This window comes from Anopheles moucheti, chromosome 3, assembly GCF_943734755.1.
Source record: "Anopheles moucheti chromosome 3, idAnoMoucSN_F20_07, whole genome shotgun sequence".
NCBI lineage: Eukaryota > Metazoa > Arthropoda > Insecta > Diptera > Culicidae > Anopheles > Anopheles moucheti.
The window spans coordinates 58,805,968-58,828,160 of record NC_069141.1 but is presented as its reverse complement, the minus strand read 5'-3'; the positions used below and the strand labels follow the sequence as shown (position 1 = coordinate 58,828,160).

General features: G+C 44.4%; 4 protein-coding genes across 4 annotated transcripts in view; 1 reads left to right on the top strand and 3 right to left on the bottom strand.

Annotated features, from left to right (window-relative positions):
* Positions 1 to 306: 306 nt before the first annotated feature.
* LOC128302861 (uncharacterized) lies at positions 307 to 994 on the bottom strand. Its single transcript, XM_053039707.1, has 2 exons — positions 418 to 994; positions 307 to 326 (listed from the first exon to the last, which is right to left on the bottom strand). The coding sequence occupies exons 1-2, from the start codon at positions 992 to 994 to the stop codon at positions 307 to 309; spliced, it is 597 nt and encodes a 198-aa protein (XP_052895667.1).
* Positions 995 to 1,393: 399 nt separating this feature from the next.
* LOC128303890 (putative gustatory receptor 2a) lies at positions 1,394 to 2,943 on the bottom strand. The gene is made up of 3 exons (XM_053040973.1): positions 1,842 to 2,943; positions 1,678 to 1,776; positions 1,394 to 1,594 (listed from the first exon to the last, which is right to left on the bottom strand). The coding sequence occupies exons 1-3, from the start codon at positions 2,922 to 2,924 to the stop codon at positions 1,490 to 1,492; spliced, it is 1,287 nt and encodes a 428-aa protein (XP_052896933.1). The 5' UTR covers positions 2,925 to 2,943; the 3' UTR covers positions 1,394 to 1,489.
* A 1,190-nt stretch (positions 2,944 to 4,133) lies between these two features.
* LOC128303889 (protein phtf) lies at positions 4,134 to 8,984 on the bottom strand. The gene is made up of 6 exons (XM_053040972.1): positions 8,952 to 8,984; positions 8,816 to 8,894; positions 6,262 to 8,210; positions 4,510 to 5,426; positions 4,361 to 4,438; positions 4,134 to 4,288 (listed from the first exon to the last, which is right to left on the bottom strand). Exons 3-6 carry the CDS (start codon positions 8,147 to 8,149, stop codon positions 4,139 to 4,141), a joined length of 3,033 nt encoding a protein of 1,010 aa, XP_052896932.1. The 5' UTR covers positions 8,150 to 8,210; positions 8,816 to 8,894; positions 8,952 to 8,984; the 3' UTR covers positions 4,134 to 4,138.
* A 1,112-nt stretch (positions 8,985 to 10,096) lies between these two features.
* The window catches only part of LOC128305163 (uncharacterized), a 32,021-nt gene continuing 19,924 nt past the window's right edge, over positions 10,097 to 22,193 (top strand). Inside the window, exons 1-6 of the mRNA XM_053042484.1 lie at positions 10,097 to 10,301; positions 16,584 to 16,740; positions 16,829 to 16,995; positions 18,601 to 18,636; positions 21,764 to 21,946; positions 22,036 to 22,179. Of these exons, the coding sequence (XP_052898444.1) occupies positions 10,097 to 10,301; positions 16,584 to 16,740; positions 16,829 to 16,995; positions 18,601 to 18,636; positions 21,764 to 21,946; positions 22,036 to 22,179 (892 nt within the window). The remainder of the gene's footprint in view (positions 10,302 to 16,583; positions 16,741 to 16,828; positions 16,996 to 18,600; positions 18,637 to 21,763; positions 21,947 to 22,035; positions 22,180 to 22,193) is intronic.

The following is a 22,193-nucleotide window of genomic DNA, read 5'->3' as shown; positions in this document are numbered from 1 at the left end:
ATGAAACTCGACGGAAAAACACCTAATCCTTCTAGGAAGGAATGTTTCTTTCTTATTGTTCCTTCCTTTTGAATCAATTGAATGTAATGGAAGCAAAATTCAAATTTATTTTTTCCTTCATTTTCATTAAAGACTCTCCATCGTTTTATGTTTATTCATTATTATTATTCATAAAACATCGTATTTAAATCAACACTCCTGGGATGTACAACATTTAACCCAGCTAAATTCAATGCGTTTGCCAATGGAACCTGCTAAATGTTGGAATGAACTACCGCTGGTCGGTATTGGCAGAGGTACTTAAAATCACTCATCGAGCGCCCTCCCTGTGGAAAATTTAACATGCCATTATAAAACTCACCAACACGGTGTAAATATATGTGCGTCCTCCCTCCTCAAACATGGTTCTTCTCTTACCTTCTCCTTGATGAACACTAGCTTCTATACCAGATCGGATGAGTTGCAGATCATGTTCAATATCTTCCTTGCTTAACAGATAGCTTATTTTGACCGGTTGAGGCATCGGAACAGAATCGCAAAGTCGTGGACGCAGTTGCCGTGTTGCCGTTGGTGACTCCGTATTCTTAGCATTCCCGGTCAGCTCCATCGCATCGACCTCATGTCGGAGCATCTTCTTTTCCTGCTCTAAATCAGAAATCGCGGTTGCGATCAGATTCGCTTTCTGCTGGGCGAATTCTTCCTCCGCAGCGGCTTTCTCACGCAAGCAGTCACGATTGGCGCTGGCTAGCGCAAAATCTCGTTCTATTTCATTCAGCAGCAAACGATCATCGAGCTCGGTTTGGAGTTTTTGTAAAATCTTAAAAAACTCCGGATGTTTGCGTTGCTTCGCAAGTTCCAACTGATGAAGCAAATCGTCTCGGTTTTCCTGATAACTTTGCTCCGCATGATGCCATTTAATCGACCACATCTCAGTTTCACTCGCATCTTCCGTCTCTTCACCACTGCTGATGTAGTTTTCAGTATCTTGGTCCATCTTGGTATCTTGGTACACTCTGTTCGCCGATTTACGATAAAACTTCGGTGGAACAATGACTAAGACGCCTACTCTATCGCCCGCTTGCAATTCCAGAACTAAGTATTCAGCAGGTACACAGGAAATGACAATGAAATGACAGGAAACGTATTGTCGAATTGAAGCAATCAATGGTTACTTGGATAATTTTCATCATTCGTATCGCCCGTTGATTCGTAAAAATTAATGAAATCCAACTTCAGTCCTCCAAGTCTCTATTATTCCAAACAGTAACCAAGACCTTCGATTACTATTACTAGCGAGGAGATGAAGGAAATTGAAAAAAAAATACACTAATAAACTGTGAGAGTTCGTTTTTATTTAACATTCAAACAAATAGACAAGCTGTAGTAGTATATGGAAACGACAAGCTTTCTACTAATAGCCACATTTAATCAGTTTCATTGTTAGAATAAAACCAAATATTACAGACACATAAAATTTATCACTAGCGATTCAAATCTGAAAACGAGACACAAACATTGACTTTTTCACCTCATCCGCGTACAAAATGTAGAACTGAATGTAGATTACCAAATACGTCGTGATTGCCCCAATCATCTGAGGAAGGGGAAAAGGAGAATAAAAGGATACCAGCATTACGTAAGACATCGATTACGAATCACCGTTCCAGAAGAACCTACCCCACACAGCATGTTGCAATTAATCTGGAAAAAGCCCATCGCTGAGAACTTGAACACCTTGTTCGGGGCTTGAAATGGGATCGTCAGTTTGATGACTTCCTAATGAGATAGTGGACAAGTGAGCATTTCGTCCCGAGCACCGCTCCTAACTCTTTCACACTTACCTCCGATGATAGATGGCGTGAACCACGCAGCTGCAAATCCGCCAACAGATCGTTCGCCTGCTTGGTTTTGTTCGAAATCTTTTCACACAACAGTACGATCGTGAGCAGCACACCGAGATTGATCGATATCGTGTTGAGGCACACCATCAGCGACCAGATGGTGAACCCATTCTCACCCGTAAACCAGTACAGAATGGTGTAGCTATAGTACAGCTGTATCGTCGTTACGATGAAGATCGAGGTGAACGTCAGTAGAAACAGTAACCCAAAGTAACGATCGAGCATTTTACAAATGTCGTACAGATCGTTGTACCGATACAGGACCTTCGGAAGTTGCAGATACTTTAGCGATGCACCGTCCATCCCGCAACCGTGCACCTCGATCACGTGCAGGCCCAATTTCTTCGGCCCATTCACCGTCGCCACATTAAGTCGGCTCGATTGCTTATAACGCATTCTTCCCAAGACCGGATGTTGTTCTTCCTCCAGCAGCTGGTTAAGCAACCGGAACCTTCCATTAATGTACAGCAGTAGTAGAATAACCTGCGTAACGGCTATCACGTCCACGAACTGGGGTAGTATCGTTATGATCCAATAGTCCACCCGGATAGCTCCTCGGAATACCGTCACGTAACAATCAAAGCCGCTCACCAACAGCAACACACCAAGCGTTCCCAAAACGATCCCAATGTTCCAACGGGCCATGCGCCCAAAGTTGCTACCGATGGAATCCTTCTGCAGATCAAATTCCAGCTTGCGCAACGCACGTATAACTTCGGCGAAATTGCGCAATCTAAATGTCGGTGTCAGTAGGATCGCGGTCAGCATGATCGCGTTGGTGATGAGCTGAAAGTAATTGGAGATGCGCGAGATCCGATCGTTCGCATGATTGCTGGTCGCGATCGAGGATACCATCGCGGTCCAGTAGAGTGTCACGAATCCACCCACCGCACAGCAAAATGGTTTCGACAGACGTACCCGGTTCGTGTTGAGTTCGAACGGTGCCAAACCGATCAAACGGTAAAACTTTACATTCATCTCAATAATCGAGATGATCGATTTGAAGGACACTTTGTTCTTCATAATAGCCGAGGCTTGGCGCCGTCACTACACTACAGTAATAGAGTGGTTCTGTTTAGACGTTCGCGGCATCCTTTTTATAGCTTGAAATGGGTGTAATCAAGAACGATTGCTTAACCACCTATAACGATGAGAACTAACACAATGCGTACGTGTAATGGAAAACAGCTATTAGGAGTGTAATGGTATCCGTTTCGGATTGGTTCCCCTCATCCGCACGCAAAAGGTAACACACCCTTCTTCTGCGTTTAAGATTTTAATTTTCGAGGTTAAAATATAGCAAACCTAGTGCTGGTGGAACATTTCTCACTTAGTTAACGGCTGGAAACGAAACGAGTACAGCATCGTACCATAAACACACTACCACACAACACACACACACACATAGTCTAAAACAGTTAGCAAATACACAATCTCAATACGAACACATGATGCTGACTTATCCGCATCTAAAACGACACCCTTTCCTACATGCCCACACACCAAATGTGTGTCCACTGGCTACATTTCGCTATATAAACGTTGTAATTGCACATTACCTTTTCACATAAAATCCTGTTCCTATCCTTAGCTACTTCCTTCCATGCGATGGATTTTGTTTACTGTACTATAAAAATAAACTATAGTTATTTCAGTTCTTACTAACCAGCCACGCCGGTCATCGCGCAGATGATCGTGGCCGAACAAACTCGCTACACTACCGATCAACGGATCGTGCGTTTAATGCTATTCTTTCATATGGTTTCTATATAGTTTTTTTTTGTATTAACCCTGTATATGTATCGAGTGCAGTTCGCTGCAATGTGGTTATAGATGTGCTACTAGTAACTTCCTTACACTACTATTACTATGTTCCATTACATATTAACCTACGGAACATTGGAACGAGAGAAATCTTGAGGCTTGAGAATTTGCAGGCTTGGGGCGTAGCTTCGTGGGAGCGGATCCCCATTTCATCAGGTAAAGGTAGTATAAGGTGAGTATCTTCCACGACTATGGAGGAGCATTAAACTGTAAACAATTTTACCCAACCGGGCGTACCCGTTTGCGGACATACACACTGAGACAGAAATTTAAAAAAAAAACCTGCTACATCACATAACGCATCGAAACTAACAAACATAGTACCGTCACTTACATTCACATTGGAGGTTTGCTAAACGCGCGAGGCGCAGATAAAATCTTTCGTTTAAAATGGGAACTTGCTATTGCTCCATTTACTTAATTTTAATTTTGTGAAGTTTTAGCTTGAAGCCTAACATTTCACTCAACACACCGGAGAGGGCGGACAGTATGACCACCTTCACGGTGGTGTAGAGATACGGATTTGCACTGAGACCGGAGATTTTGAACGGAGATTCCAGCTCCTGTGAAAACATGAAGAAACATTATTATGGGTGAATATTATCCTGACCATATCACACTCGGTCGTTACTTGCCTTGAGGAGATCAGCAGCTAATTTTAACACGTTGTTCGATATCATCAGCTCGTCTTTCTTATTTGGTTTCTGTTCAATCTGGAAGAGAAAGCATTAACTGATCATTCGCATCGCTACTTCTGTGCCAAAACGATCGACGCGCTACCAACCTGGACATAGAGATTTATCTGTTCCGTTATCAGCACCGACACGCTCTTGTACTTCTTGTTAATCTTCGTACCGAGCGTCATAAACCTCAGCAGAAACGTCCCAAACGCGCAGGACCATGCGAGCGCCTCGAGATTAAACTGCGAGTGCAGATGTACCGAGTCCTTCAACCATTCCACACTCAAAAAGGCAAGCAGCAGCAAAGTTATGATAAATGCGGCCGATACAATCACATCCACCGAGTTCTGCGGTCCGCGACGCTTTAGGTACGATCGTACGCACAGCCACGTTTTAATATTGCGCACCTTGTTCAACCGGAAGTGCGGTATGCCGGACTTTTGGGCTCGCCGGGAGGATGTCAGATGCGAGAAGAGTTTAGCGTACAGAAAGCGCTGCTTAAACGTACGCTCCGCTACGGCGAGCAGGAAAAACACCAGAAACGTTAGCACGATCCGCAACAGGAGCCCGAGCACCAGCACAAACCGTTCCCAGGTGCTCTCGCCGAAAGCGAACCGCAGCACGGCAAGTAGCGAAAAGGATGCCTTTTCGAACAGTATCACCGGCATGTCGAGGAAATTGACCTCCGTCGAGTTGGTGGAATCGACCGTCGCTTCACACAGTCGGCAGAAGGCGGGCACAAGCGATAGGAACACGGTGAGCACGACGCCGATGTACACGTAATCGCACGATTCGGGCATAGCTTCGACGCGCTCGATGATGGCGGAGGAAATGTCCAGCACGGACATTTCGGCCTTCTTTGCTTCCCGTGCCTCCCACATGGTGCAGCTGACACGATCGCTCGCACCGCAGGCCGGATTCAGGATCAGCGTTGGGACGTCCTCAAGCTCGTAATCATCATCCGAGTGTTCGTTTTGCGTATCGGAATGGTCCAGCTCGGAACTGTAGCTGCATTCTTCGCCTAAAAGTAGCGAGAAAGATGGCGTTATTCTTTTTGAGAATAGCTTTACACTTTTTGTCTAAGAAAAAATATGTCCCATTCGAGTTGGTATATGAAAAATCGAATTTAAAGATAAAGATAATCTTCAATATCCAATTTGCACAATTTGTTTCCCTTGCACATTGAACACTAAAAACTGTCCATTTCGTTTAAAATCATGATTTAAAACATGCGCGAAATACTTTGTTATGTAAACGGATGGAGAACACTTTTAGATTTAAACCGCATTGTAATTATGCAAAAGTTAGTCTAGCTCACAAGACGTTAATGCGATAAGCTTTTATGTACTGTATTATTATGCTTGCTTGTCCGCTTAGTTGCACACAGTTATTACAAAATAAAGTACAAGAGTTCAAAACTTGGCCTACTTGGTCTCGATTCTTTTCAAATTAAACTACAAATTGTTGAGGTAGACATGAACCCTTCAAACAGATATCAATTCTGTTTAAAGTTTTCGCGACTGAAACGCTGAAAGTTATGCAAATTGAATTGAGATTTCATTCGATCGAGCTCATATTGATTTCAGCTCACAAAAGTACCAAAAAAGGGAAGGATTTCACATTTACCTCAACACATTCCACTTCAACTCGAAAACAATCTACAAACGATCCTAACTTTATCACTACAGCCCGAAATTCCAGTAAATTTCGTACTGGTGCAACATGTACAAATCATAAGCTTCTACTTATCAATGCCAAACCAATGGGCTTATCTATTTGGTAATCCTCTCGGGTAAACCCCCAACTTCCTATCGTACAGCAAACAGCGCGTTTGGGTGTGGTGCATGTGCCATTACCTTCGGTCAGTACGGAGGGCGAATGGTGAAAGTGATGCTGATGCGTATGAAGCGAATGAACGGAATGGATCGTCGGCTGCACTACGGCGGAATGGCGATGAAGGTAAAGCAAATGGTGCGGTGACGGGGACGAGCCGGCCGACGACCGTACCGGTACCGGCTGATGGCGAAGCGGTGGCGATGAATGGAGTAGGTGCAGGTGGGGCGGCGACGGTGAATGCAAATCGTACTCGTTCTCTTCGTCCGTATCGTCGCTGCCGCTCGTCCCTAGCTTTTCGTCCGTTCCGCTTAACTTTGCACCGTCGTTCGGTGCGCACCGTTGCTGCTTACTTGTGTCCTTTGTACGCCGTTGCCGTACCGGCTCCTTGTACTCTTTCCCCTCCTGCGGTTGCTGCGTATCCTTTTGTGCAACGTCCGGCACCTCCTTGCCTATGCTTTGCTTGCGCTGAGGATCGAGCAGTCCATCGAGTTCTGGGATGATGGGAGTGTTGTAGCTGGTGGCACTATTTTTTAGCGTATCCGTATCGGAATCGGATTGGTGATCTTTAAACTCTATGTTTCCTCCGGTAGCACCAGTAGCTGGCCAGTCATTTGCAAAAGGACTTTTGCGGTAGCGGTTGTGATCGTGGTGAAACACATTCCCAACACTATCCTCACCGCCGGAGCTTTTGCCATTTAAGCTCTCGAACCCATCGTCATCCACGACCGGTTCCAACAGGGAAGTTCCCGGCCGTGTACGTTCCGGTACAGTTGGATCCCAATTTACATTGCGCCGACGCAACCCGGACGGTAGCAGTGGCATCGTATCCGATGCCACATGATCACCAGAACGGCGCCCGTTCGGTGGTGAATGATCGCTTGAACTGTTCGTCGATGTGATGGTTACGCCTATCGGTGAAACCTTCGCCGTACCGTTCGCTGCCCGATGAATATTTGGTGCACGATCTTCCATACGAAGCAATTCCTCCCGGAGAGTGCTATTCACATCCTGTTCCACATTTAGCTCCGGTTGCTGTCTTTCCACAGCATCACTACTGGTGCTACTGCTCGTACTACATGCACCCTTCTTTGGAGCCATCCGGGCAGGTGAACTGGTGGCCGATTTCGATCCGCCCACGCTAGCAAACGCTTTCTTGCGATCTCGATCATCCGATGGCATCCGGCCCGAAGCCGATTGTGCCGTTTCGGAGTGTGCCCTAACTCGACGCTTGCGACGAATCCGTTGCTCACGTTGCTTCTTGCTCAACGTTCCAATACCAGTCGGTGCCGACATGGGCGGGCCGGATCCGGTACTAGGGGCACCCGGCGTTCCCGAACCAGGGGAACTATGCGAGAAACACTTTTGTGATAGTTTTCCACAGGAAAACAGTGACGATCCATTACTGTTCGAGGCTGTCGCAACAATCTGCGAATGAATTACGCTTAACAGCAAACTCAGTGCTAGCGGGATCAAAAAATCCGATATCGTGACAATGTGATCGACCGCTTCTGTTGTCAACTTTGAATCACTTTCGCTACCTGTCACCGATCGGGCACAGTAGCTGTAGACGCCGAGATTCAGCATCTGGAGCAGATAGAGCGTAAGCAGGAGTAGGAAAACCCCTGGCGATGTTTGCTGTACCCACCAGCGGGCATATACCGGTAGTAGCAGAAAACGCAATGCGGCCAGATACAGCACCGTCAGGATCGAGAGTTTCGATTTAGCTTTCGGGAAGGTGGAACCGCGTACCAGATCGACATCGATCAGTTCGGTTTTGAGTTTGGTATTCTTTAATGGCAAATGGCTGATGCCAGCTAGAATTTTCTGCTCGATCGTTTTCTCCCATTGCTGCTTGTCGTAGGTGCCGATCTTCTTCTGATACCATGCGACCAAAGCATCGAGGCGCATGCTCCTCAATCGTTTGTTGTTTGTGCAGGGTGTACTTTATTGTTTGATGTTCACTAAAATACTGAAACGGAATAAAATGTTAAAAAAGACTTAAACACTTATGAATATGCCAAAAAATTAGTATTATTTACAACTTTTTGGCAGTAGAACTTTGGAGTAGTAAATGTTGAATTGCAATCAACTTTTGTTAGCAACCCCACAATTACCTTAGCAACCGAGTAGATTAATGTTACGCTAATCAAATCAAACAATAATGCAACCGAAAGGGACCAAATTTTCATGCAAGACGCAAAAAAACTTTGTTTGTTCAATTGTATCCACGATGCGTAACGGAAATATGTATGATTGGTTCCCTTATTATTTATAGACCAACTACATGCAGTGCGAATTAGAAAAGTGGTGGGGTGAGGAAATACTTTCTCATCGCAATCCTATTAATAGGCAAACTTCAGGAAGAACCGGCCGCAGCTGATTGTCCGAGGTCACACCTGATACTTCCCCCGATTGTTGGCCAATAAACTGTTCTACACTTTGTTTAAAATTTTTTTTATGCTGAAATGATACCACTGTTACCAAGCGAATTGTCACATAACACCAAATTAACACCGCACAAATCAATTTTTCACAAGTTTCCTTCACCACACACAAAGCAGCTACCTTGCTCACCTAAAGGCCAACGTTGCGCGATGAGTTTTTAATTCCGGTGTAAAAGAATTCCACATACAAAATGCTCATCGAACTCCACCTGAAGAAAGTATAAAGTTTTATGTGTTTTAAACAAGCTTCCAGCCAACGCACTTACTTTAGCTGGGCCACGAGAAAGTTTTTCCCTTTCCGACAGCGCGAGTTGAAGGTCGTATTATTGTTTACATTTGCTCACTGGCAGCGTTTTGACAGCATGAGCATTCAGCTGAAGTGTCATTTACACCAAGCGCTACCGAACTGGCAGCGCATCGGTGTGCTGTCATAGCTCCCGAGTGGGAAAATATTTTAGCCGCCTAAAGGTATGCAATTTGCGTTTCGTATAATCTCAATTTAAACTCACATAACGATGGTAATTTCTCCTCTGTTTAATGAAACAGTATAACATTGGTTAAAAATCATAAGTTTAAATGCGTGCCGCTGCTTTGTGGCCAAACGATAATTCATCATAGCTCAATTACCATCAAACGATTATTTACTTTCGAGGCATTTAGACTTCAAACTTTATACAGAAAAAGGACAGGGATCGTAGAAGATAAGTTAACTGCACATAACATAGCAGAATCACGATGAGCATTGTTAAGAAGTCATTCATTTTGTGTTACATCTGCCAGATATTTGAAATTCACCGTCAGTTGTTTTCACATTCCTACAAAATGGCTAGGTCATAGGTATTATTGGGGATATTGAAATCATAATCTGTTCTTCTCTGAAATGTTCCCTTGTGTGAAATATGGAATCCAGCGATAAAGATTCCTTCGTTCAAACATTAAATAATCTATATTCAAAAGCTACGGACAATAATCTTTCAACTTGTCAAGCCAATAATCGCCTAAGCAATATGCAATCCATAAAAAAATTTCCTTTCCACTCTACGAACTATCTCTCGGGAAAAACAATTTTCCTCATACGACGAGTGATACAAACACTACGATCGGAAGCAAACCACGAAATCTTTCCAATAAAAAAAAACCAGACCACTCGTAATACCCGATCCCGGACCGATCGTAGATCCCTGAGATTCTCTCCAACTGCTGCTCTTTGGCGCTTCGGAGGCAAGAGCACGACCAGTAGGAACTTATTTTTAACATCACCCATTCCGTAGCAATCGCGCAACGGTCGCGAATCACGGGGATCGGCCGCGAAAAGCCGTTCGTACCGAACGTACGCCGCAGTTACGAGCGGACCTCTGAACGGAGCGGAACTTGGAGACTGCAAGTCCGCGAAACATCCCCCCAGCACGAGATGGGCCTGCCGCGAATCAGGAGTCTAGTGGCACCGTTGTGCTTCCTACTGTTGGCCAGCAGCTGGCTAGTGAGCGATGTAGACTGTGCGAAAAAGGCGGGCGGTAGTGCCCCGGCCGCGGCCCCCGAGGCCACGATCGAGGAAGTTTCGGCGAAGCAGCTGGAGCGGTTACTAGAGGATAAGGATTACGTTGCCGTGTACTGGTGTAAGTGTTGGCCGGGGTGGGCCGTTCGGCGGAATTGAGTTGAGTGATGTGAAATTCTTGCTGCTATTACTGCCGTTGCTGCTACGGCTAACGATCGGGATCCTTGTCTCCGATCCGTACGCTACATCCTCTTCACGAGTATCAAATTCGTCCGTGTGTCCCGGACCCCGGACCTCTTGTATTCGCAACCTGGGGCTACCTCGGTCGTGGGAAATGTGTGCAAAAACGAGCTAAAAATAGTTGACCCGGTTCGTCCGTACTTTCCGTCCGTCGCTCACATCTTAGCCACCGCCACGGGGCCCTAGTGTGTGTTTGAGTTCAAATGCAACTGACCACTGAGAGATGAAACTGTGCAACGATTGTCACCTACACATTTGATAGTGCACACCATTCGAGCAGTTTCTCCGACAATCTGTAACTGCTCGAAACCACCGTACCAACGTTTCGTTTCCAGCTATCCTTTCGGGTGTGTCCTGCTTGCGGGTGCTAATACTATCGAAGCATACGAAGATGTACTAGGAGGATGGACCTACCACAGCAAGACAACACCACAGACACACCTACACACACAGTAACTTCACCCGTTGCGTACGCGCGCTCGTGCGCTACCGCACAACACACGCGCACGGCGCACAAACACAATCCACACCACATACCCCATTGCGCAACCGGAATTATAAGCAACAGTGGTTTTTGTCGAGTGGTGAGAGCTAAATTATTTTTAAAAATAATCGTGAAAAGAAAAGCAAATGCAGGCGGAAAAAGACAACGTCCCAACATCAATAACCCTACCCAGGCCGCAAACAGGGTTGGGGTGGAGGGGATGAGGCAAAGGGTTGAAAGGAAGTCGTGGGAAGATGGGTAGCGGGGGATGGGGAGAGGAAGATGTTTGCACGGTCGGCACGTGGGCCCCGGGTAGGGTTGGGAAAAATAGCGATGTGACACAGTGGCAACACGGTGACGGTGCGGGTAAGCTATGCGTGTGCAAATAGTGTATGTGCGTGTCCGTGTTTACACGATCGTGTGTCCTGCTGTGATATTGAGTTTCGCGTACAGAAGAAAAAAGAAATACTCCTACAGTGTGTTTGTGTATCGTGCGAGAAAATTAATGAAGGAAGATCGTATGTCCTCTGTACGTGGGGAGAGTGAAAAGGAGCTGCACTACGACACCAAACGGATGACATTGTTCTTGAGGTCATTGAAGTTGCGTGAAGATCTTCAAGTGATCGTGTTGTGTGGTGCAACAGTCCCGAGCATCGTCTGGTGAAGTTCACTACCTAATGCTATAATATTAAACCTTCTACAAAAAAAAGATCCTCCTAGAGTCGACTCCTGATGTCCGGATTGTCGAACTTCTAATGTCCGGTACAGACGACACTAACCGGAGCATCTTCCAATGTCTTCAAGTTACATCTGACAACTCCCATTGCTTCATAAATGTTCACCCCGCGGCCATTTAGAATGCCTCACATATCGTAGAACAAATGCAGGACACGAAGCCGGTACAGTTAGCTGATAAAATCGCTCGTTCCCCATGTCCCCGATGTCACTGTAGTTCTGGCGCGAGCTCAACCGTACCCGAAGCGGTGGCGGCTGCCTCCCCCGAACAACCGGTGAGCACGCGGCCTGTTCGCGAGGGTTCATGCGATAGGTTGCTGTTTTTTCGCTCAGAACAAAGTGTTCAAAAATAAACCTTCCGACCCGTGCCGACGCAGCTCACAAGATATGCGCCGGTGTGCCGTGTGCTCGACCTCGTCCTCACAATCATTTCGCAGGGGTTCCGCTCAACGGCCGCGTAGCAGGGTGTTTTTTTTTGTTGCTGGTTTCTCGTCTGCTAAAAGAGCTTTTACGCGGTTGGAAGCAAAACAGGCAAAAGCAGATGCATTAAGCGTACCATTTTGAGCAATTAGAGTGGTTCTTCTACAGATGACAAGGGGGATGATCTAGAATTCTGATGTTTTTAGTCTTTCAAGGCGTTGTAAGCTGTTCAGCATCGTTATGCGTTAGAATTGCAACAAGAATATTGAAAGGATTCTCTTTCAATCGCTCATTGGCAGTTTTATTGGTAGATATAGGCAGTAAGGGCAATACAAATATCCAAAAGTTCTTCCAAAAGATCCAAAAGATATATTAAAAGATCTTCAGGTTAAGCAAAACCACTAAAGGATCTCAGAGTGCGAGGGCTATCCAATTTTCTAGTCAAACTCTCACTCAACTCCCGCTCTAATGGAATAGAAATTCACCAACTGCATACCACCGCAACATGGCCACATGCAGTCCCGGGGAACGGTACTTGAAGAAGGTGCCGCTATGTACAAGAGAATAAATACCTCCCAAGCTCTGTACCGTTGCCAGTTTGCGGTTTTAGACACAAATTCTTCACGCGAGTTTCTTCAACCTTCTTCCCGGAAAAGGGTCTCAGTGTCCTGGGAACGGAGAGTATTAATACGTTTCTTGTTGGACATGATTTGGTGCTGTGCTCTTCCCAACTAACCTTTTGTTAGCTGGCTGCGGAAACCCCGGTTAGCCGAGGAGGTTACGGTTTCAAGTTCACTTTTCTGCCCCTCGGTGTAACACAATTTCGTTCCGTTAAATATTTCTCCCTACCGCTGGCAATAGCGGACGACCGCTACGTCCCGGATCGGTGCCGCTGCCAACAGGTTGTTGTTTATCGGTTGTATAATTGACAGCTCTGATTGATCGACACCTGGGGTATGTGTTTTTTTGGAGTAGCAAACCGGTACGGGTAGGGTCTTACTGCATTGCTGCATTTGCTTATTTTAAGCCAGCAAGAAAGGTGCTAATCATTGGTACGAAATAGCTCCAAAGGCATTCAATTGCAAACCAGGCCCGAATGCCGCATTAGGTTACGATTAATATCGGTCCGAAGTCGATAAAAATGGTGGAAGCATTCCAGAAACAAAAAGGTGAAAACAACACCTCATTTATCGCCTGCCTGCAAATATTGGTGTGGTGTGTAAAAATATTTAAAACCCCATAAACGTAAGCTGCGAAAAACGAACTCTACCCACTCGACTTTGGTTATGAAAATAATCCACTAACGCAAAATTTACTTGATCACATGTATCTGCGGCCTTCTTTTTTCCCCTTTTGCTCCATTTTGAAATTTTTTGACACACCGGATGTCGGTTGCGCTAATGGTGCGAACGGTGGAAAACCTTGAACGCCTGCGTTATGGTCCCGGTGGCCACGGCTTTATGTAAACAGTGTGTTTGCCCCCGGAGGACTACAATCCGGGGGCCAGAAATGTGAGTTTGATGTTTCCATTTGGTTATTATGGGCCATAGTAAAATGGTCCGGTGGAACGATACTGTGCGGCCGCCGACGGCAAGTGATCGAGCGATTGCCATCGCCCTCGCAAGACGAAGAAAAATGGCCAAAGGGGTGGAAAAAAATGGAGCCATAAAGTGTGTTGCACTTTGTCGAATTTTATGATTGAGCGTCGAGCGTTCAGTGTCTATTAGCGAGGGGAAAATTGTTTGGTTTAGGGTAATTTTAGAATTGGAATTGAATTGCTTCGACATTTAATTTGAATCGTTCCTCATTCATTTAAGTAACCACTGTTTAGCAAAAGCAACTAGTTTTGAATTAGTTTATTTAGTAATTCACTGTATATATAAAGGACTAGATATCCGAGGCCTTTTGTATTTCTTTTATATTTTTATAAATACAAATAACTACAACAGATTCTATTCTAACGATCGTATCGATCATGACAATATTTCATCCACACGATTATCATCACTCCGCTCTCTATTATGATGCCTTTGCTAGTCTAGACTAATCTTTATCTAATCTAAGTCTAATCTAATCTAACTTTACTAATCCCGTCAATTGCCCAGTGGATGAACTTGACTTTCCCTTCCGTGCAATCGGCCAGCTTAACGGCTCGATGGAGACGCATGGTACTTCACGTTAGGTAAAACCTAATGAACCAACCCCTGACATTGCGCGGTCTTAATCGTGTTTAACTACCCACACGAGCGTAGAGCAATTGAAATCTTGTGAGCAAGAGAGTAAACCAAACCTGTCCGACCGAATTTTCCAACAGTTTCCTTTGCATCTTCCCACTTACCAGCGATCGCGCGCTCTGCAAATCGAGATGCTGCATGGCTGCGCTACAGTCGCACAGTGGCAAATTAAAAATAGTCCCCAGGTCCCCGCAAGTCAAAGATGAAACGGTAAACGATCATTTTCCCGCGTTTTGTGTGCTCTCCCGCACGCGTCGCCATGTTTCCGCCGTGTTTTGGCACCGCACGACAATGGTGCACTCGAATCATTCAACTCGACATTGCAACGGTTGCAGTGGGATTCACTTGGCGCATACAAACGCACGCATTACGAAAAAAAACGAGTCATCGTGCTTAAGCACCTTGAGACGGGTTAGGGATGATGGTAAAAAAATTAGGTCAACTTTCACGACATTAGCGGCGACGGTGTCTTTGGAGCTCGAACCCAATGAAGTCGTTTACGACTGCCATGTCTGCCGCATGATTTATCCACTTATCCCATTCGTTCCATGATCGAAAGGATTATTATGGCAACCTTGAACTCATTATGCCATAATCAAAGGATAGCTCATTGTCTGCACGGTGACAACTTTAACTTCAATATTTCATCGAAAATCCCATCAGAGCACGTTCCGACGTGCCAAGTTATAATGCGATCGGTTTACCGTCTGCTCGTGGCTAGCAGATTTATTTTAAGAGCCCGAACACTCGCGTGGCCTGTCTCCTTCGTCTGGTTACTTATAGACATCGGTTAGGTAGACGTATCGATTAAAATCGAACGTGTCAGTTCGTCGCTTCATGTTACAAAACACGTGAACCATTTCAATGGAATGTGACCCTCTTTTGGGAGAGAAAAAAAACCCAATGGGTTTAGTTCGGTTTTAGTTCGCAAAGAAGCTTGCTGTAAATGATTGAAGCACAATTCATGCATGGTTGTTTTATAAAACAAGTTGAACGCATTATTATAGCTTTTGGAGAGTTTAGTTTTGATTTGCTATCACCCATCTTAAGAAGTATTTGTTCATCTTCCCTTTCGATTCTAAACAAAGCAATTTCAGTTTCTATAAAAGAGTACAGGCACTTCCCGAGATACGCGATTGTTGGAAACTTGACAACTGAGTTAGTTTATAGCACAAAATCTAAGCAAAAAGGTGAAAAATTGGTCGAAAATAGCTACTTTTGCTATGTAAAACAGTTTAATTTATTCTTTTCAAAAAGTACCTGATTCGCTGAATGAATTAAGTGCAGAGAAGGAAGTCGACTATGTGACTTTGAAGTATAAACAAAATTGCATCAGCGTTCGACTTACGTGGAAATTCAAGATACGCGAATTTTTCCTGGGTTATAGCGGTCTGCTATAATAGCGTATCTCGGGGACTACTTGTACTATCTTAAAGCTATAGTAAGGAACTTCAATTTGTTTAGTTGTGCTCGAAATTCATATACTTGAAAAAACATGAAAATAATTAATAATGGCCTAATAACTATGGCTCTAAACGATTTAGTACCTTAGTATTTTAGTTCCTATAAAACATGCCATAAAATGATAGCCTTTAGAGATAAAAAATATGAATCATAGCTTAATATTCATTAATATTCAGCCGAATAATAATGCTTAAATAAATGTAGATGATGGATGACATTGATTTTAGGGAAGACGAAATTACTATTGAGGTATAAAACTTATACTTATGTTTTAATTTGAAAAGTAGTTACTTCGTAGTCTTTTTCGATATATCCAGTGCTGCAAGTATCATTAATAGGCACTTAGTCCCTACCTCTCAGGGCGGCTCTGTCTCAAGATCTGGCCAGTTTCACTGTGTCTCAATAATCAACATCGACAACGATAAAACATAGGGAAACAAACGCAAAAGTTCGTCCAGTTTTTCAACCAGTTAGTCCGTTTGGTGTAAAAAGAAGTGTTGTAGTGAATTTCTTACTTAACCCGGTTGTTCACACCCGCAGCTTGTGTTTACTGATTGTTCAGTGTGGTTCTAAAATACTCCATGGAATAAGACACAAAATGAACATTCTGTTTGCTATAACGAACTGCTTTCCTGGAGTAATATTTAGTGATCGGCAAGTGATCGTGTGTATCGATCAAAATCGATGTATCAAAAATTCCGGATCAAATGTTTTCTAATCAGCAGCAGTAACAGCAGTAGCAGCAGTTTCAATAAAACAAATGATCGTATGACGTACTAAAAAAAAACTTCCCACTTCTTCTCCCCCATTTCCCCGCACACCACAGATGCCCGTAGTTGTACAACCTGCGACACAGTATTAGCAGAGCTAGAGCACATCGACGATGATACCGATTCGTTCGGTGTCGACTTTGTGAAAATCAACGACAAACGACTTGCGAAACAGTATGGCATCGCGAAGTTCCCGGCACTCACCTACTTCAGGTAAATTGCTGCTCAAAACGAACAATTTTAAATGCACTTTTAATATTTGGCAAACAAACCAAAAATAACGTTTCATCTCTTCCCACAGGGAGAAGGAACCGATCATCTACGAGGGTGACCTCATGGATGAGGCCGGTGTGCTCGACTTTCTTACCTCGCTGGAAGCGATGGATCTGCCCGACCGGATCGAGGAAGTGAATGCCAAAATTCTGTCGAAGATCATCGAAGACTCCGACTACGTTGCGGTACTGTTCTGTAAGTGCTCCGTGTTTGAATGGTGTGTGCTCGAATCGCGCGACTAAAAGAAAAAAAAACCGATCCTCGCGCTGTACATGGATTGTAGAAAGTGGGGAGAGAAAACTAGCTCAACTTACCGTACCGTAGCCTCGTACGTGGCACTCGTTTTGATGCGCTCGATTTGAAGTAGTAGTTGAAGCTGTACAGTGTTCGTGTTACAGTTGTTTTGAGTTGTATTGTTTTTCTCCTCACGTTGAAATCTCCTTCACCCGGACGGGTGTTCTGTACACAGTTGAAATATGCACCCTGCTCGATGCCGATCTTCATTTTAGTATTTGGTTTACCCGTCTCGTTCACACACTTTATCACTCGTGTTTATTTAATTACCATTTTTTTCCTTGCATCAGTATTTCGTTGTGTTGTGTAAAAATTGAAAGCAGCTAGCACATTTCATCACATTGTACAATGGATCACCAAACGCACCGTTTCATCTGATAAATTAACCACCGTACACGCTGTGTATGCGCTGCGCTGTAGATCGCAATTGTCGCGACGAACCCGGTACGCACACTATGGGCAAATGTAGAGCACGGAAGTGGACAGATTCTGTTGCAGCACCGATGTGTTTCGGGACTTTCGTAATTTCACGTTTTGCTGATCTTCTCCTCTAGCCGTGTATTATTCACCTCACGCGCGCCTTTTGCCCCCCGTTTTCTCACCGCTGATGCTGCTGCCGCTGCTGCCGTGTAGTTCAACTTCAGCGTTAAGCCTCGCGTTTTGATTCGTGCCAGACTCTCTACGCTCTTCCTACTCTTTTCGGTTCATTTCCATCGCGATTTCGCTAGCCGTGATTAATGCTGTACAGTTTTGAAAGCGAACCCTACTATAAATATCGCAATCATCATGATGTACATTTCCGTACGGCGGTTTTAAATTCATGCTCATGCCCCCCGTTCAAGTTTCTTCCCGCCCCAGAACGGTTCGGTACGGTTCGCGCACATTCCAACGTTTTCTTCTGCGCCCTGCTTGCCATTCGCCGCTCCGCAGCAGCGAACAAGGAAATGCGGACCGTTTTTAAGAGCAGTTTGTCACCTCGTATTAAATTTACCTTCTGCTCTCTTCCCGTCGGTGTCGGTTCGCGGAAGCGTTCAACTAAATTTTAATCGTTCCCATCTGTTATAAAAATACACTTTCTTATTACGTTTTTTTTCTATTCTTTTTTTTCTTTCCACTTTCCTTTCTTACTTTTTCATGCGTATTTTTTCCATACGCGCTCTGCACGTTCAAAATTGCACTACCGGTGCGGGTATATATATGTGTGTGTGTGTGCGCGCGTGTCCGTGTGTTATGCCACCTTTATGCACACCTCTCCATGCACTGCATCACGTAAAATTACACACACAAAAACACACACACCCTCACGCACGCCGGTCGTTTGAAAATTTTCAAAACCACACGAAATAATTTCGAAACCTTTTGGTCGAAACCGCACACCACCAACGTACAAACATATACACAAAAAAACTACAAACTACAAATAAACATGGTAAAATGAAAAAAAACACACATACGACAAACCCAAAAACCGCCCCTTCGTGTCGTATCGTACCCGCATATTCGTAGGCACTGATCACGAAAACTGCCCACCCGGAAACAACAGTAAGTGTAACAAAACCGTCTCTCCCTTCCACTGTCTCCCTCTCTCTTTAATTTGCTATTGTTCCACGAAAACCACCCAAAATGTCCGCGCTACGTTTTTCCCTTCATTTTTCCCACCCTGTTGATTTTCTTCTTTTGCCCAATCTCGTTTCGCTATTTTGTCTGTATTAATTTTACTTTTTTCCTACGCCTGTTTTGTTTGCTACGCTCCCAGGCAAACAGTATGCCAGGACAATTCGGTTACCAGATCAAGCTACCCGATTACTCTCGCCTACTACGCCTACTTTTTCATGTTCTATGTTTGTTTGTTCCTGTCAAGTCCTCAATGTGTCAATGTGTTTGACAGCTCTTGTCGTTAAAGTTATTGGTTCTTTCGTTCTACAATTTCAATTTTACTTTGTTATTGTTTCATACAGTTATCAAAGTTAATGCAGAAACTTTTCCATGTGAAGAAAACGTTACTTAAAGTGTTATTAATTTTCTTTATGTTATTGCTTTCTATTTGCATCCCATTTATGGTCCCATTCTCTGGTAATCGTTTTTTGTATTTCATTAAACTGTTATATTTTATATTCTACTTCCATCACTCACTAAATCCGCTACATTACCTCATTACTTCAGCTCTAACACAGCTTTGACATCGTTCTGTGATGTATTCGGCGCTTTCCTGTCGTGCTTAACGATCAATACCATGCTGCTTAACAGCTGCAGCAACGAAAGTTAAGCAAATAAATAAACAAATAAATCATTCCACTGTTACGGCTTCATCTGTTTGGTGCATCTACAGATGCATACTAACCGAATTTGACTCCATGTTTATGTTTACTTTCGAGTTACATTATATTTATACCAAAAAACCTCTCCCAACAACAAACGATTCCCTCCATCAGCTGCAACCACCACACGTGAGGAATTCGTGCTGTGGGTCACCTTGGAGGGAAATTTCGTAAAGAATACTGCCCTACAGGAGACCGTTTTACGATCGGCTCTTAATATTCAAGGTTAGCACAGTTGTTGCTTTGACTCTCTGCGCTTAAGCGAGAAGTGAGTCACGGTTAACGCAAAAGTGACATCCTCTTGAGACGACACTCACGCAGTTCGTGTCGGACAGACGTGCGTGACATCATAAGGTAACGCTTCTCCAGACACATCCCAGCGACACTAGAGCGCACTGATGTGATCCACTTAAAGATTTGGGTTTAATTTTAGTACAACACTCGCACACAGTGGCGCAGCATGTGATTATTATTAGCCACCCTGGGAATAGTTGTATCAGTGGTCGAGGAGCAAACGCATCACTTAACTGAACTGATGCACTCAGCCGCTTGGTGCGAATGCACTGTGTCATTCCATTACCACCACATCCAATTGATTGCAGTTAGGAAGAGCTCATTTCTTTTAAATGTTCAAATGTTTCCCTGCTCGGTTTAGAACCATTGTAGCCTTCAACATAACCTTCAACTTTGTAAAGAATATGAACTAAATATGATTCTACTCTCGATCTAGGGTAGCATGTTATTCGCACCTTGGTAAACGCTTTTTCAACCCTGGCTTAATAGCCATACAAACCCCAACGATGACTCACAATAAGTAAAAATTAGTTTCATTACCTAGCAAAACCATCACTCAACGCGCACCCAGCGCAAAGAGATAGTTTGTATCTGAGCGGCATGTTTTGTCTGCTCCGTATGCTCATCACCTATTTTTATCGTCAGTTTCCCTAGTGCCCTGGCTGCTTTACACAATCGGTAACCAGTTCGGAACGATTTATTGGTGCACTTTGTTGTTAAATTATAATGATCCACTACTTTGGATAATATCCCCCTTCGGTTGATGATGCTTTAAAGTGTCAATTACTTTGATGTTTGATATGCTTCCAAATGATGCAAGAATGAACATATTCCACACCGCTGTGGAGGTCAGAACTTCCTACGTTGTCGGCACGATCAACCGACCGATCACATTGGAGCTATTGCGAGTATAATATTCGCACCCATATCAAAGCCATTCCGTTCTCGTTTTCCATCAGCTAACAGTAAACGATGATATTAATGAAAACATGCACTTTCCCGCGAAGGTGGCCACACGCCGAAGAAACGTTGTTCCTTTTACGTCCCATTCAAACGCAACAAACATTCACACATGTTGGAGTGAAACAGGTTGATGTGGGAGAAGCAAAAAAAAACTCTGATCTTGAACCGATCCGAGTTAGACGTAGCGTGTAGGTGTTACCTTGCGTATACAGACGTCCATTTCGGAACCTGAACTATGAACAAGCACCCACGCACTCCATGCGCCACGGTCAGCAAATTAAAAAGAAAGCACTAAAAAACATGAAACCGCACCGATCTGCACAGTCCTACCGTACTGCTTCGCGCTTAGTAAGAAAGCGCTTCGCACACCTCGTTTGAAATTACATCACAACACATGGAGCACGGGCATTATTTTTAATCTGCACTAGTACACACCAAACCATAACTAGCGCGAGCGCCATCTAGTGCCAAACCTTTATACTCCCTTGCGTTCCCACCGTATCCAAATTGAAGTGGAGTCTGTTTTTCGCCCTCACGTCACTATCCCACCTGTGCTCTGTTCTTTGCTCTGATTCTTTCATCTCGGTTCCGTTTGTTCATACAGCTGTTTGTTTATTTGTTCGTACGCTATTTGTGTGCTCTCTAAAGTCCTGTTTGCTGCCTGGTAGGTTAATCACTGCTGTGTTGTTGTTAGTGTACGTTTTTTGGGTTGTAACAAATGGTGTGTATGTGTTGTCATTTTGCATGCTTTTGTTTCGGTACGATGAAACACCAACCCACGCTTGTTAACCGATCCACAGAAGAACGATTTCTATTCCCTCGCCCTTTTCTTCGGTTTACATTGAAAAGAAAGGGAGAAAGATCCCTCTAACAGGTTGATTATGCATGCGAAAAAGTTTACTAAATGCAAAACTCTCCTAGACACCTAAAGTTAATGATGATCACTTCCCACTGTACCTATCCATCCTTATCCATTGTGGCATACAATGTTTGCCGTCCAGTCAACCATTCAATTCTCAGCAAAGCTCCCGGACAAAAGTACAGACATGACATGAGACTAATTTCACTTCTGCCTTACCCTCAACCTCCCCCAGACAAGCCGGAATGTAAGAAGTGCATCAAGGCCCTGCAGGAGCTGGAAAACATTGACGACGAGGCGGACCAGCTTGACATCGGATTCGTGAAGATTCACGATGAAGATTTGGCTGAGGAATACAATCTGGGCCCACTGCCAAAGCTGGTCTACTATCGTCACCAGACTCCGATCGTTTACGAGCGTAAGTGTTACCGTTCTGCGTCGCGCGAGACTAGCGTGGGTTGTCGCTGATCAATGTCAATTTTCTATCACCCACTGTCCACCGTGCAGACGAACTGCAGCGTGAGGAGGACGTGCTGGAATGGCTGGTTGAGAACAAGGCCACCGGTGACGATGATGATGTCATCGAGGAGGTCAACGCCAAGACGCTCAAGACTCTAATCCAGAACATCGACAATCTGGTCGTGCTGTTCTGTAAGTTTCCCGCG